We start from the raw sequence: 16,722 nt of genomic DNA on the forward strand, positions 1-16,722 counted from the left end.
TTACAGGGTACATTAAATATATTCTGTGAAAGCTACTAACTCTGCACTTGAAGGCAACGCAGCTTAATTTAAACTAACCACTATTTGTGGTATCTGAGATACACATCTTAAGAAGCAGATTTTGCAAATATGCTTTTTTTTGATTAGTTTGATATTGAAATTGAGAACCAAATATATTACAGTGAAACATACATTGTTGCAGAGTGTATAGTATTAAACTAGATTAGACATAAAATCTCATTATTGGAAAAGAAACAGTCATACAGAAGATATTGTCAAAACACATAAAATTAGCCCCAGTAAATATTAAATTACTCAAAACATCTTTGGAAAAATTGCGGATGCTAAGGTATGCATAATTTGGGTATTTTGGTGCTGCTATCTCCATTTTTCATGTGAGACATCAAAACAAAAGATCTTAATTTAAGCTAATTTAAACTTTCTACAAGGATTTCTTCAGCTTTTAATTGTACTTTTAACTGTAAAAAAAAAAAACCCACACTAATTCTTATAGTAAAATGACAAAAGTCTATTAGATAACAGTGTAGAAAATCTTGCAAGAGTTATTCAAGGCACTGTTCTTTTTTGCATGCTTGGCACACACAGAGGCCATTCACGAACGCTGTTCTGATAGGAAGACAGGAATAACAAAAACTAGACCTAAAGCTAGTATTTAGTGTATTAAATAGCATATATATATATCTTTCTCTAATGAAATAAATCCCATTACTTTTAAAAGTCATTTTGCTTTACAACACTATAGCTTGCACTAAGGTGTCCGCTAAATTAATCTGAAACACGAATTTAAAAAAATACTTTAAGGAATTAAGTAAGAACAAAAGCCAACCAAGTAGCATTTACCTCAGTCAATATAGTCTGCCTGAATGTAAACCATTCCCAAACACTGTAACTTTCTGTAAAAGAGAAAGGACCAAATGCTCTGTTGATTTAATGCCACTGGTTCACATGGAGATATGCTGATCTGCAACTTGGTCCACAGTTAGTCAACGTAGATTTGGACCTTATCCAGCACTTGCTGGTCCACTTAAATGCCTGAACTATGCAGCTATAAGACTGCTGCCCCCCTACTACAGGAAGATATATACTGACTAAGAAACGCAAAGAACTAAATATTCTTTAATAAGAAACCTGGTGCATTTGTACTCCAGCAGAAATACAGAGCAATCAAGTTTTGGACTTTATGTGTGTATCTCAGGTAAAATTATGCAAAGATTCCTTCAATACCTTTTTTTTTTCCTAGGACCTGTTTCTTTACAGCAACTAAATGCCAGTCAGCTGGGAAGGAAATCTGAAAGAAGATGACTTCAAGATACTAGGATTTTAGATAATTATTTTAACTACATCTTTCTCACATACTGTTCAGAATCTCTAGCTGCTCTTTGAAAAAAAGTAAGTTTTGTGTGGTTGACAGAGCATGCCAGGCTCCATCAATAGGAAAAGAATGCCCATCTCCAATCACAAAACAAATCTGGATACCACATTGCTGGATGCAACAGACGGATTAGAAATCAGAGAAGCATAGAAACCTCTGTTCTTTTGGCAGTTTCATAATGCCCCAGCAGCAGAAATGTTTACTATTTATTATTCAAGGCAGGTGAATATTCTGCCAGTTTTCAGTGGACTCCACTACCTGTGGGCCTTCATGTGACAGAGCACAACAGACAAGCGTATTAGTCTGGTGGATGAGATCCGAATACCACCATGAGAAGTTAAGGCAGTGACTTGGACTCATACTACTTGGCTTTAGAAACCTAGCCAAAGCAGTGAGATAGCAGCCTCAAGATTAGAGGCTCCTGCTGGGACCAGGAGAGAAACTTGCCTCTCCAGGTGACCGTTTATATCTTACATGGGCTACATCCATTGACCTGGACCTATTTAATCATTTAAAGCAAACATAAATAAAATTATGATTGACCTAAATCTTAAACAACTTCTATCTTCAAATAAAGAGTGAGGAAAATTCTGCATTCAGCTGTACGTCAGTACATCTGCTCTGTATCAAGCATAAAAGCATCACAGGCACCAGCAGAATTTGGCCCAGCTAATTTAACATTTTGCTTCCCTGAAGGAAGGTGCTGGCCTACACTGACTGCTTAAGGGCAAATTGTCTGCAGTAGTATTGTATATTTCTATAATATTCTGTATCAAAGCAATAAATATTAGATATAATCTGTATATTAGATTTCATATTTATCTGATAGCTATTTAAATCTACACTGTCAAAAATATAAGCAGTGACCCACTCCTACATGGCAGCATATACTATTTGTGTGAATGTGTTAAAACTATCACATGGGTCTATATTTACATAAGACACTCTCGTTTATACAGTAGATTTTAATTTACATAAATTCTTACCATAGGATAGATAACTGTGTAAAGCTTGGATATTATTTGTTTCTATGATTCTGCATAATTACATTTCAGCATGAGGATTCTATCATTTTGTCTCATTTTTATGTTTTTTAAGGATAGAAAACAGAGCCTGATTGATAGACTTCAAAATCTCTAAAACGTTATACCAATATAACACAGGAACACTTTCAAGTCCAGACAAAAAATAGTTTCATTGCTCCTAACTTTTTTCTTTTACATATATATATCTCCTCTTTAAAGAAAGTGCACTCCTGAAAACAAGGGCAATCAAAATGTTTTAGCATTGTTAAGATGTAAAAGAGTGCTTCATTTGAGCATGATCTGCAGAAAAACATCATACATGTTTTTAAATAACTATTACAATTACTACAATCTAGGTGCACAAATGAAAAACGTACATTAAATAAGCTGAAACTGCTGCTGGTCTCAGTTTGCTCAAAAAAATGGTTGGTTGATTCCTATTGTTTTGCTTCGTTTCTCAGTTATTAAAGATCTAATCAAAACATGTTCATTTTCATGGAGGTCAAAATGGCCAGTTATTTCCCTCTGTAAAAGGCAAATAATTGTTAATTTTTTGTACCTCTAATTTCAGAAACTTTTAAAAATACAGAGGTAACAAAATATTTTAATAAAGATATTTAGAAAGTTTATAACAATCAGATAACAATTTCTGAGTTCAGAGAACATTCAGATATTGTCCTCTGAACTATATATTGACTTTCCTTTGCTAAAGTTGATATATACTTCTCAGAATAATAATTTCTGTAATATCTGTTAGTGTTCATTATGAGTATTCATTATGGATGCAGCTTTGAGCAACCTGGTCTAGTGGAAGGTGTTCCTGCCCATGGTAGGCGGTTGGTACTACATGAGCTTTAAGGCCTCTTCCAACCCAAACCACTCTACGATCCTGTGCTTAAAAGACAGAACATAACGGCTTGTCTTCCTTTTTTGCTAAGGTTGGACTGGAAAGCCAATAAGTAACATATAGCCGCTACTGGCTGTTCTAGTCAGCACTGCTTTTCTACAGATGAACAGACCCAAGGGCTGACAGATTGCTTTCCCTTTTACCTATACCAGTTGTCGTGACTGGACGACTATTAACAAGTCTCCTTCCTGCCTCAAACAGTCCAAGGATTTCTGAACAGTCATCCAGTAATTCCTGTCTAAGGATTTTCTTCCTTACTGTGTAACCCAGGATCCCAAGAATCTGTGGTTGCATCGGATCACTTCTTAGTGTATCTAACATCAAGACTTCCAGCAAATGATTGATTTACTCTTCAACTTATGCCAGCACAGTTTCTGAAGATTCAGGCAGTCTCCATCAGCTTCTTTATGGAAACATAATCGGTGCTTGATATCTGTCTATGGCAAGAATCAACTCCCATTTCTCTTTCCTGTCTTTGTTTAAGCTAAAACTAAACAGGTAACAGCTTATACTTGGTCATGATTAGACAAAAGTATTCTTTACAGCTGTGTAAAAATGACACCAAAAACTTATACTGTAGTGGAGTCTTTGCAGATTGGAGTAGTTTTGACCAAAAAGCAGTGCTTTTGTAACTGAAAGGCTACAGGAATGTTTCTAGAAAATGAATCTGCTAGACATTATGCAGCAAAATACATTCACCATAAAATCAAACAAAGGGACAAATTCTAAATCCTACTTAGCAATAAATCTAAACTTACAACCTGTTAATCCTGTGTTTAAACTACTGAATAAAAAAGAAACCATTCTTTTTTTTTCTATAGTAATACAAATATTATACAGAAACTGTATTATATAATGTGTTTTCCTGAAATGTGTACTTTGTAAAAAAGCCCTCTTGAACAAAACCGACAAGCTGCAAAGCGTGCTTATGTGGAATGCTCAATAACACATAGGTAAAGCAGAGCATCACGTTACAGTAAGTCTGAAGGAATGAGTAGCCACTTCAGTTTGTAACCCTAAAATTCAAGCCTAATAGCACTGGAAATATAAATCAATCAGGTTAAGTGCTTGAAAAAGTATCTTTTTAGCTGTGATCTGAACAAGAGTTTTTAACTGGTTTTCCCCATGCATATTTCTCATGGCAACTGTCTTATCATGAATAGAAAATATTGTTCCCCTAGACCAGAAAATACATACATTAAAAATATTTAAATAGCTATTCAGTACAGAATCTTCCTATGATTTGCTTCAAATGCTGATTTGAACTAAAGTTACTATATCTTTTTTTCCATTGTGTCTCCACCTACTACAAAACAGTGTGAAAACAGTTATTACTAAGATATTAATTCTCCCAGAATACACCCAAATACCTTCCTCCAAACCCTTCATTCTTAGTTTTAAATCTCCTATAAAAATAGTAGTGCATGAATAATCAATTAAAAATGCTTCAGATAAATGGTTCAGTTCCTTTTCAGAAAAAGATGCAGAGGAATACTGATGAAAGATATGCTAGTTATGAAGTTTTCTTTGTTAACACTCCTTCACGACCCAAATCAGTTCTTCACTCCACGTTCCTGTATTTGGTAAACAAATTGTACAGTACTCTCAGTGTAGACTTCAAGTCACAATTTACAATATCTAGAAAAAAGACAAGGGAAAAACAATTAGTAACTTCATTAGCTCAAAACATTTTTCAGAAAAAGTGCCTATCCTCCATTTCCTTTCCTTGCTCGGATCCATATCCATGAACATTAGAATCACAAGTACAGTAAGAAAGAGTAGAGATACAAAGTAAAGCTTTTAAACTGGTAACTCAAAAATCATTATTTCAACCACTTTTTGTTAGGTATACAAACGGCTAATGGTGCTGATATAGAAATGCAACCAAGGTTTAGATACCCATGAGACAAATTGTGTCTAGGTTTACACATATTTACATTACTGAATCTTCAGTTAATTGTGGCTGGAAAGTAAGTATTCTGAACAAACAATGAGACGGGAACCAATGGAACTCTCACATTAAGATTTGCAGAACTTGCATTCTGGGTTGCAACATCCTTTAGTAGGCCTAATTTCAGCAAGACAGCTAGAGGCAAGTTTAAATTTTCTGATGGATCTAAAGAAGTTAGGCATACAAGTCCACCTTCTGAAAATGCTTTGGATTAGTTGATGTATATGGCCTTAGAAACTCCATGTATAAAGTAAAGGAGTTACATGAAACAAAAAGCTGATGAATACTTTCTGTTTCAAAGAGAAGTTCTTGAGAAAATTAATGTTATTTCACAAGAAATCTATAAAACAAGCTGACAAGTACTACTGCAGCAGTCTACGCTAGTGCTTCAAGGAATTTTTAGTCTCAAACAGGGACTTAGAATTGCCCTCAGAAAGAACAGAATAGAGCAAAATAGAATTTGAATTAGAATTGTCCTATGACTTTTGACTTCACAGGAATTCAATCTCCTAATTTTGTTCTTGGAATTGCTCATGAAAGTGTCAAGCAGATGGTGTCCCATTATCTTCAAAACCTCCAAGCAGGCCTAGTAAATTGTATATATAATTATCAGATGGTTCTACCATTATATTTAACAGCACTGATATTTCTCATAGATTGTAAAGGGGTTATACATTGAAGAATGAATCCAATCAAATCTGTGCATGCTGTCCCGAAGCATATAAACTTTGACGGGCTAAAGATATCAACTACATGTCAAACTGACATCCACACACAAAGGGTGAAAACACTCAAACCTAGATTTTATGCTGAGCTTGTGTATGGTCATGAAACCATGGCCACATGGTTTTGTGGCTCTTAATTCAATCAGATCAAAACTGCTTGATATAAAAGAAAATGCCAAAAGCTAGAGGAAGGGCACACTGCTCCCACAGCATCAAGTTATACTCTGCAGTACTGTCTGCATGTAACTCGGGAAGTTTCCTTTTCAGGCCAGCAGCAAGCTGCATAACACCTTCCTTTCCTAATACAGAACGTCAAATGAGTAAAGAGATAACTTTCATAGGTCTTCGTGAAGTTACCAGAAGACTTCACTGCGACAACGGAATTCTCCAGAAAGCTCCAAACTAAAAAGCAGCATGCTCCCAGAGAAAGATGAGTTATTTTCATTGCTACATGTGTTTGACCTATATATACAACATTTTACTGATTGCAATTTTCAAAAAGAGAAACTTGATTTTGACTTTGATACACACATTTCAAGAAGTAATCTGAAAAAAGCTCAAACTGGAAATGTATTCATTATAGACTCAGTAGATTAATGTTCTGGCCCTTTTTAAAGTAAAAGGTCACAGAATGGTTTTTAATACCTTTTCAATTATATTGCAAATAACCCAAATAAACTGTTGACCCCATAAAAATCATTGGTTTTCGTACTCATTTATTTAACCACATTCTTTTTTTCCACTAGATATGTTTTTCATATTCTAAAGCACTTTTCAGCATATTTTTTCCTCAAGAACCTCAAAGAAACAGTGTAGGAATTTAAAGAGTATTTAGTATACGCATTTAGGGCAAGATCCTTTTCAATATGCTTTTGCTCACTGGAAATTTTAAGTCCGGGCATTGTGCCCAGTGTAACAACACATAAAACAGATGTGTTTTTCCATTCACATTGGGCAGGAAGTTTCATATTAAGCATTTCAATAATTGCACAAGAAATGTCTTATATATGCTGAAATATCCTTATGGCTTGATTTATACTGGAAAAATTAGCTGTCCCCTAGAGCAATAAATACCTGAAAAATTAAATGCCATAAGAATTTTAAACCTCCATGGGGAGTAAGGGATCACAGATACTCTCTGTTTTACTTGGATCCCTAGATTTCACTATTTCCCTCTTCTCTGACTACTTCAAACATAAAAGTTTGTGATACAGTCACCACTGGTTTAGCTGACTGTGGACAAGAATTCAAGCAATCAAAAGAAGGGAAAAGACAGGCTGCGTAGGTGCAGATTAAATGCCCAGGCAGAATAGGCTGAATCCTGAGACATACTTATTTTGTGTGCATGTACGTCTACTTTTGTTATGATGTGGAAGCCTGGAGGAATGGAAAATAAGCAGAATGGAGCAGAACTTGATTCAGTGATGTGTGCCTGAATCTCCAGAGCGTCATTGCTATTAGAAGTAAAACTGAGCATTCACTTCGATCAGCTCCTCAGGGAATGACAACCCAATATTATGGCAGGAAAAGACTGTGCATCATAGAACGTGAATCTGCAATGGGTCTTGAAAGCACATTTATTTTTACTATTATGGTAGCTAACCAGCAAAAGCCTAGTAACCACCCCTGTTGGGAAGCGTGAAGCAGAAGCTACATGTTCAGCTCCTCCATGGTAAGAAGTGGCAACTTCTTAGAGGAGGAACCACAAGAGCACCCTATAGCACAGTGAATCAAGAGCACTATATCTAGCCTGAAAGGCTGGATTTAAACCCTTCTTTATATTAAACTCCAAAGAGGAGTGCAACCCTGGTCCTGCTAAAGTCAGCAGCAAACCCTTCATCTTCCCCCAAGGCACTTTACTTTCAGTTTCCAGCTCTAAATCTAATTTAAATATCCATTATTAGGTCCTGCATTCAAAGGCAGTTATGTGAACACTTGAAATTCCTTATCCACAATACCTACTTATTTTGTGAAAAACTTCTAAATTACACTGGAATACTTGAGGTTTGCTATGAAGATGCGGGATGGGGGAAAAGGGAGCAACTGGAGCAGTTCGTATCTGCTACTTTCACCATTCACAGCTGTATGCTTTGTCTTTCAGTGAATATCTGAGTATTACTGAATATGTTTGGTCATGCAAATATTATCCTGGCCATTCAAGAAAGGAAGCCTTGCAACATCTGAAAGTGTATCTAACAGCCGCTTGAAATACAGTTACCTGAGCACTTCAAAATATATCTTGACTTTCACTCTTTGTTTAATGTTTTAACCACTGTTTAGCTATACCATAATCCTATGAGATCCATTGCAAATTTTTAAGAACATATAAAAAAAGTAGAATAGATACCTTCTGGTCTTGGCTTTGGTTTTTCCAATCCACCATCTTGCATTAGCTCAAATGCGAAGGATACATTGAGGACCTAGTAATGCGATAAAGGTACTCATTATTGTGAACTATATACAATATAGGATAAATGGTCAAAATAAGATTTATTTAAAGCCGCAGACCCAGATGCTAAGAAAGAAAAAAATAGTCAGGGCTCTGTATATCAATGGCAGATCTGGTCTGTGGAATCCAGACAATCCATTGTTTTATTTTTTTCTGGGTGGCGATGGTGGTTTCAGAAACATAAAAGTAATTGAAAAATAACATGTGGACTAATATTACCCATAGAAAAGTTAGTTACAAGTAAGAACAGCCCACCTCCTGCAAGTTTGAAAATTGGAACATGATGGCCCGTGAAGCACTCTTATCTTGAATAGACAACTGAATTGCCTGGATAGCAACAGACATTCGAGTAATAGTTGGTCTTAAAATGATAGATTGTACATATATGCTTTTATGCTTCCAAAAAAACATTAAACCTTTCAAATGTTAAATTCTTGGATTCTCAACACAAAAACCCAGTTCAGTCAACAATTCATGTGTATAATTTCTTCTACACTTACTGAAGACTAAGTCTGGTTCAATGCATCACAAAATGGCTGCCAAAATCAGTTCCTACTTGCTAACCTCTCCATCATTAACATAATTTTCCCTTTTATTCCCGATAAGCATTAATACTGAGATCGTAAAAATGTTTGAAATTGGTTACCAGCACATTCCTATTACATCAAACTTATGCAGAAAAGTCTGTGTCATCTTTGAACTATTTGACATGCTTATGTCAAATAAATATTTGTTTTTAACAGAAAAATGAAATCTAATTACCTTTTGATCAAAACTATCAGGAGTCAAGAAAAAGCTATGCAGAGGAACAAAATAGCCTTCTAGGAGACCCATTAGCAGGACTAAGTACACACCATCTGCAAACTGTAAAACAGACATTTCTCAGGACATTTACTGAAGAATAACTCATTGCTTTGCTTAATGAACAAGATATATATTGTCTAATGCAAAACTGTCAACAAAATACTAATACAAATATTTTAAATTGCAACAAAAAGTTTTCATCTCACTTCTTTCATTCCTCTTATTTAGTTAGTACATTCTGTTATGTCTTCTCCAAAACTGACCTAATGCTAAAATACACATGCCAAATAAAGTTCCTGGGAAGAGTGGTTGTCAGTGGCTCTGAGGTATGCCTTTGCTTTCTATTCAACTAGTTGCAGGGTATCAGAACAGCCACCTTTCAAGCTCTCAAACAGCATGCATTCCCTGAGCACAGAAAAGTAGAATGGAGGTGCAATCTCATGGCTGCACTTAAATCCAGTGCATTGGAGGAAATAAAGGAACATCTTCATCCATGTTATGTAAGTCTGTGTCAACCTAATTTTAAGTGTAATTACAGATGGAAGATATGTAATTGCTATATGCTAATTTCTATCTAAAAAAATAGCAACAAGATTTTGATAAAGGCCTCTCACTCTTACCCCTGTGGCATCAGGTCTATCAATGTACTGAGAGATGCTCATAATCAAACTGAGTTATCTGAAGCAACCCATCACCTTCTTGTAGTAGGTCATTTTCTTTCAACTGACAGAAATACAATCTCTCATCTCAGGGAATACTGTTTCAGATAAATGCTTAAGGGGTTTCTAGCCACATCTGAGTAAATATTTTTTTCCAAAGCAAATACTGCAATAAGCAGGCAAAGGGAACACATTTCTGAAAGCCCTTACATATTATTTACATCTGAATCTTACCTTTGAAAAATCTCTATGAGATTGATAGCTATTTAAATAAACCAGAGATTCTTAATAACATGAATCAAGCATAAAATAAAAGCCTGTCCTGAAGTCACCTGGGGTTTTTTTGATACCATCCTTCCTGTCTGACCTTGTAATTTGCTTATGAAAACTGCTTGTTGTTCATATGGGGTGGTATTAATACAGCAGGATTAAGCTTTTCTTTTAGATTATTTTCAGCCAATTTAGCAGCTGAGAACAAGAAAGAAGACCATGTACCACATAATTTCTGCGCTGCAATCAAGCCTGCAGCCCAACTCTACAGCTGCCTATACACTTGAGTAGCTTTACTCTCAAGAACGTGTCTTACTGAATAGAGTCATTGTATTCCCGTATGATCGCATGCTTATGTGAAGGTAGGCAGGAAACAACTGTTCAGCTTGATGCTGGATCAAATCAAGCAGACAGAGTTCTTTCCTGACCAAAACAAGTACAGGTTTTGCTTACAGCACTTGGCAGCACCCAAGAGGTAGCATATATTAATTAATTTTTATGCTAATGGAAGCGCAAAACAGTTTCAGAAGAATTAAGCTGTCCAATTGGTGATGGTCTTCATCACACAAACATATTTAGAAATGAAGGGTTTCCTGCTGAAATAACATCTTAGAGCTCAATCAGTAATAACTCAATGAGATTTCTGGATAAGGCTCGGGGCATAGTGCGCAACAGTGCAACTATCCCTTCGCTTTATGAAAGGCTGTAAAATCCTACCTGAGTCTCCAGTTCAGTGACCTCCAAATTCAATTTATTTAGATGCTTGTTAACAAAGGTGATGAGAGTCTGAAATATGAAAACAATGTACTGAAAGCCTATTCAGTAGGGCAGCAGCTCAACATATGCAGTATTAACTTCACTCACAAGAGAATCTGCATGAGCAGAGAGACTGCAACACTGTCTTCAAGTTTTAAAACTGAAATAGAACATTAAAACCCCCTTTTTTTTCTTCTCAGATTGAAGAACAGAAATAAAATGATCCTGATGTATATAATAAAAACACTGTTAAAACACACTAATTCTTAAAAAAAAAAACCCTGTAGCAGACTATAGGGAAGTGGGTAACTGGACTCCACTCAAATCTGACAGCAGCCAAAATACCCTAAGTCAGACCCCTGGCAGTTGTAAACTGGATACCTCTTTAGCATCAGTATACTCAATCTACCAGGCAGGTTCTACTTAACATACACTCTGTGAGAATTTCTCTTTGATGGAAACATTGATAACTACATGTTGTTCTGTGTTCCAAAGTTAAGTTTATGCTGCTGAACATGAATAAAAAGTACTATTATAGTAATGAATTTGTGTGTTTGTTTAAGCATAAAGCTTAATTGTATTTAATGTATGTAAACTATGTCAATTATGTATTATATACATACACACTCACTACATATGTAGAAACAGATCCACAGAAACATGCACACATCATGTAATTCGAAAATTAAAACTTTCCAACCTTTTTCACTACATTGAGCTTGTCTGGAGCATGGTCAAATAAAGTGTCAAATGCGTCTCTTTCTGAAAAACATTCAGAGATATTAATATCTTGAGCAGCAGTTGTTCAAATGCAGAATAAATGCCCATTAAGGCACATATTGTTTGAGACAACATAGTCAGGAAGAGGTTTCATTATAGCCCCTTTGTATTCCACGTACCATGTATTTTGCATACTGTTCTCTTGCTATAAGCTGCTAGGAACTTATTCTCTGCAAAAAGCATGATTTTCAAGCAGGATATGGATTACCCAATAACCCTGTTTTTTAGAGATCAACAAATAATGGTATCTTAATGCATAAAACCTTAATTGGACAGAAACAAGGAGCTAAATAACCAAATCTTTTCTTGCAGAAGGACCTGAGTTCACATCTAGAGTCAGTACATCTACATAGGAAGATTTTCCCCATGGGCCACTGACTGCATTGTGGTCTGCAAGCCTCTTAATCACACAGCTGCAATACAATCCTTTGTATAGATGTTTTGGGGCCATTCTGATATGCAATTTAGGACATTATCAGCAGAACAGGAAACCTAGGGTAGCATGACTGGAGTGCTACCATAGCCGCATTCTGAAGAAAACAGAAAAAACAATAAATATAAAAAGGTACCAGAGCTTTTTCTGAGCAATTTCCATTTTGACTACTACCTGAATGATAGTGACTGACTCTATGAAAAGCTACATTCATACTCCTCAATAGTATGAACGCTAGATCCAAAAGCATTTGTAGAAGGTACACTTCATACAGAGAGTGCTCTGGGATATCACTGGGAAAAGGTCACGCATGTAGCCTTTTAGATCAGCTCTAAGGCAGCTACTGAAATAAAACAAAAAGCAAATGCTAAATTTTGGTGGGACTCCACCTAAGCTTCTCAGATACATGTTTTCTGTTGGCCAGGCCTCTGGCTAGTCTCACTACTTGCAGTAAGATGTACTAGACACAGGAACTTGCATGGTGTTTAGGCCAGCCAAATAATGACTCAAAGTCATTAAAGCATAAGCAAGTAATGCATGCAAGAATGCCAACAGGCTCACCAGCTAGTTTATGATAAGACATTTCATATTATGCTGTGAACTTATGACCATTATTACTATTACAGTAATGTTCTAGAGGTTAAACCATAAAGCACCTGCAAATTAACACATGCTGAAAAGCAATGAAATGTGTTTTAAAGATGGTCAGACTGATTTTTATGCTTTTTTTTTTCCTTTTGTTAACTGCCACAATAGCTTGTGGTGCATATATTTATATATTTGCCAGAGCGACTTGAAATCCTCTGCTTCCTTGCAGTTCGATCAAAGTGGCCACGCACTGCAGAACTAGTGTTGACTTTGGCTGCCTTTAGAAAAAGAAAATAATCAAACGTACTTACCATGCCTTCCTGATAATGCCCTATGAAAAACAAAAAGAACAAAACACAGTTATATGTAATACACTTGCAGACATTGTGCTGCAAAAGACAACATCATACATGGCCAGATCTTCAGCTTGTCGAATGCTGGAGCAGATTAACAGAATTAAGAGTACCTTTATCAAGTCACTCTAACTGAGATTCTGGATTAGTCCGCAGTCCATCAGTTTAATGTCTCCTGGCTTCACTAAAGTCTCATGGGAACCCAGATCTCAGATATCCTACTATTGAACCAAATCAACACATCTTGCTTGAGTGAAGGTGGCTTTTTCATACTGATTTTTTGAAAACTTTCCAATTTGCTTTTAAGATGCATTTACCAAACCAACTATAATTTCAGCCAAAACAATGCTTGAACTTGGTTCCTAACACTGAAGGATTTTCCTGCAGTTGATTCCTTATATAACTAGCACACATAAGGAAATCCATAAAGATTAATAATAAGTCAATAGTCTGGTTTCCATTCATTCTATTAAAAACTAGGATATTCTATTATTGTTGTCTGTTAATTTGGAATAGCTTTTCTGTTAAACATTGTTTGGTCAGATGACATATACAGGGCTTGATACCATAATTTTAAATCTCCAAAACACCTAAAAATAGTTGTATCACATTCCTTTTTGAAATAATCTAGTTCTCTATCAAATAAATACCAACATAAAAGAATGAGGCATATCTTCCTTGTTTGTTTGAAGGACTTTGGAATAATAAGAAATAAATACAGAAATAAATTAATAGAAGATAAAGTAGAGCTTCCCTCTGTCTCCTCTTTTACCATGGTTTCCTGCTTTTAGTTCCCCGGCTTTGTATTTCCTCACCCTTTTGTATTTTTAGATGCATGTTTGCAGCTCTTGAGAAGGCTAAAATAGAGCCACTGGCTGATGCGTCATCTTCCCTGGAACCCCAATACCAAAATCTAAATATCAGCAAATGTTTGAATTTCTGAGACACATCTGTGTTCAATTACTGAACTGCTGGCAAAAGTGGTGTTGACATACTCAGTGTTACCAGTTATTTCCTCTTGGATTTGTCGAGACTGGAGGATTCCTTCTCTTTTCTGGAAAAAATAAAAAAGTGACATTTTTCACTGTAAAGTTTAATGCTTAGGGTTCAGTAAAAAAATTATTTGTGATCCACAAACATAATTAGACAAGAAACCTGCAAAATAAGAACTTTTTTAAAACAAACTTACAGCAATAGATTATTTCACTTTGCAAGTATTTCGGAAAACTCTTTTGTAAATTAACAAGAAACTTGAAAACTCCACCTGTGGAAGGAAGCATTTCTTTTCCTTTCTCCATTGTTCTTAATTCACTTTTATTCTAAAGGCCCCAATTCAGCAAGACGTTCGAAACACCTAAAACCATATGTAAGTGTTTTAGTAGAGGTATGTTTAGGTGAGTTGAATTAAACCTTGTATTTCAATGAACAGATTGGCAGATGGTGCCCATGCTTCCTTCCCTTTCACATAATTCTTGCTCCCAGACTATCAGTTCTTTCTGCTCTGTTCATACATTTTCTTTCTTGCCTTAGTGGTTTCCTTTTCTGACGTCTCTCCACAGAAAGAGCTCCTTTTGCTCGTGATGGAAAACCAAAATGGAGGATGATCCATTCACAGTGTGCTCCAGACCCTAGTCCTTCTTGGTGTTAACACATGCATTGACTCCAGTGCTCCTCAGATTCAAGAAGCCCTTCATACAAGGTGGTGAGTGGCTTGTGTCTAGAAGCTGTACACAAAATGGCAGAAGCCAAGTCAAATGGTTGCTATTTGAGTCAGCTGGAAAATGAAGGAGTCTAAAAAATTTGACATTGTTTCCAGTATGCTGATCATAGTCATCTGTTGTCAGTGTAAATACTGCACATATGTTTTGCCTCTCTTTGTGTTCTCGCTGTTAATTCTATTCACTGGAATTAGTAAAATTTTGCAATACAGAAAGAAGAGTTGGGCAAATGCTGACGACTTCATATAAAGTCTAGACATTAAGCAATTATTCACGATTCTTCACTCATTGTCATAAAAGGAAATGAGAAAAATAAATTTATGCTGGTCCCAAACTTGCCTTCTACATAAAAAAGAGAAAAAGGGACTAACCTTTTCTAGAAGTCCTTCATGGCATGTGAACTGAAGCTGCTGCTCTTCCCTGCCTTCGAGAAGATAGCACATCCCCTACCTGAGGCGTGTATGATGGTGCTGAGGATTTGGCCAGGCTTGAGTTTAGTATTCCTATGCTGCATTACTAAAATATATGAGGATCAAACTTAAGTTTCTGCAAGAAAGCCACACATGGCACTCTCTGGGTCACCCCAGACTGGCACTTGGAATAGTCTGAATTGTCGTTTTAGCTAGATGATATTTTCAGGGTTTTTTGCTTTTATTTTTTGAAACCCTATTATTATCTTGCATATAGTTAAAAATGTATTTAGGAAAGACATTTGAACATTAAAAAGAGAGGGTGAAGTCCAGTGTGTTATATACTGAAAGAGGGGGCACAGAACAGCTGCTGAGACATCTGCTGTCACGTATCTTGAAAGTCTGAAGAAAAACTACATCATTTAGCGCTATCTTCATTTATAGCTTGCGTAGACAGCAGTAAGTACTTGCACCTAAAGTTACCGTCTAGTTCATGGTAGCTCAAGTTAAAATTCCACTCTAGGATTTTTGTTTATTTTCCCCTTTGCTGCAGGGTGAAAGGAAACTTTTATTTCCTTCTGATGATGACTCCGACATGCCAACAATGCCTTCTGAAGCAAAAGCCCTACCACTTGTCTCCTAGAGGAGTTGAGCATCAGCAACAGCAACTGTAGAACTCAGTGCCCAGTCCACTTATATGGGAGAAGAAAAAGGCTTCTTTTACTTCACCTTCCCTCTACAAACATGCAAAAATTGCCTAAAACATAGTCTAATACCGATATAAAACATTTCCCTTTTTGATAAACTGCAATTAATATAATAGGAATTCTACATCTTAGTCCTGCTGTTGACAAATAAAAAAATAAACCAAAACAAAAAAACAAAACCAAACCAAGAATCCAAAACAAAACAACAAGAAAAAAAACACCACACAACCAAAAGATCCCAAGACATCAAGCCCTATTTTTGTGTCTGGCATCTGATCACTAACAGTAATGGAATTTCCACACTACCCAAATATGACATGCATCAACTGGACACTTACTTGACCACCACATGTCAAGACGGACTTTCTTATGCTTTCAATCTGTAAAAAGACTGGTGAAAAAATCCCAATGGCAAAAATATGAATGGGCCTTAGAAACACTAGTCTAAGGACCATCTCTGTGAAGGCTGCTTCCCATTCATCTTTCACAATTTAAAAACTCTCTGCCTCAAAATTTACCCTAACACTGATGTCACCTGTTGTGAAGTTTGATTTATATTAAGACGGAGAATGACGTGATATTCCTAAAAATACAAAGAACTGACACTGAGGATGGAAAGACTCTCCAGCAATGTTCCTTAAAGACAACAGTGCCTATAACTGAAATAACAAATGATAAAAATGAACACCTACTATTTGAAAGAAATGAGGCATGAGTTGAGATTCACCATTAGAAAGAAAAGCTGGACACACATTCCAGTGACCTCAGGGACAGGCCTGGCATTTTCTTCCCTC

At 36.1% G+C, this 16,722-nt stretch overlaps 1 protein-coding gene across 2 annotated transcripts in view; it reads right to left on the reverse strand.

Moving 5' to 3' along the window:
* Positions 1–4,708: 4,708 nt before the first annotated feature.
* The window catches only part of PARVA (parvin alpha), a 63,048-nt gene continuing 51,034 nt past the window's right edge, over positions 4,709–16,722 (reverse strand). For both annotated transcript variants that reach the window (XM_061462907.1, XM_061462908.1), the window contains exons 7-13: positions 14,089–14,147; positions 13,052–13,071; positions 11,640–11,701; positions 10,901–10,969; positions 9,213–9,314; positions 8,349–8,421; positions 4,709–4,963 (exon numbers count right to left, since the gene is read on the reverse strand). In XM_061462907.1, coding sequence (XP_061318891.1) covers positions 4,887–4,963; positions 8,349–8,421; positions 9,213–9,314; positions 10,901–10,969; positions 11,640–11,701; positions 13,052–13,071; positions 14,089–14,147 — 462 coding nt within the window. In that variant the 3' untranslated portion in view covers positions 4,709–4,886. The remainder of the gene's footprint in view (positions 4,964–8,348; positions 8,422–9,212; positions 9,315–10,900; positions 10,970–11,639; positions 11,702–13,051; positions 13,072–14,088; positions 14,148–16,722) is intronic.

Source organism: Pezoporus flaviventris, unplaced genomic scaffold (genome assembly GCF_033815535.1).
Source record: "Pezoporus flaviventris isolate CSIRO_AGI_PZ_B2104156 unplaced genomic scaffold, CSIRO_AGI_Pfla_v1 ptg000036l, whole genome shotgun sequence".
Lineage (NCBI taxonomy): Eukaryota > Metazoa > Chordata > Aves > Psittaciformes > Psittacidae > Pezoporus > Pezoporus flaviventris.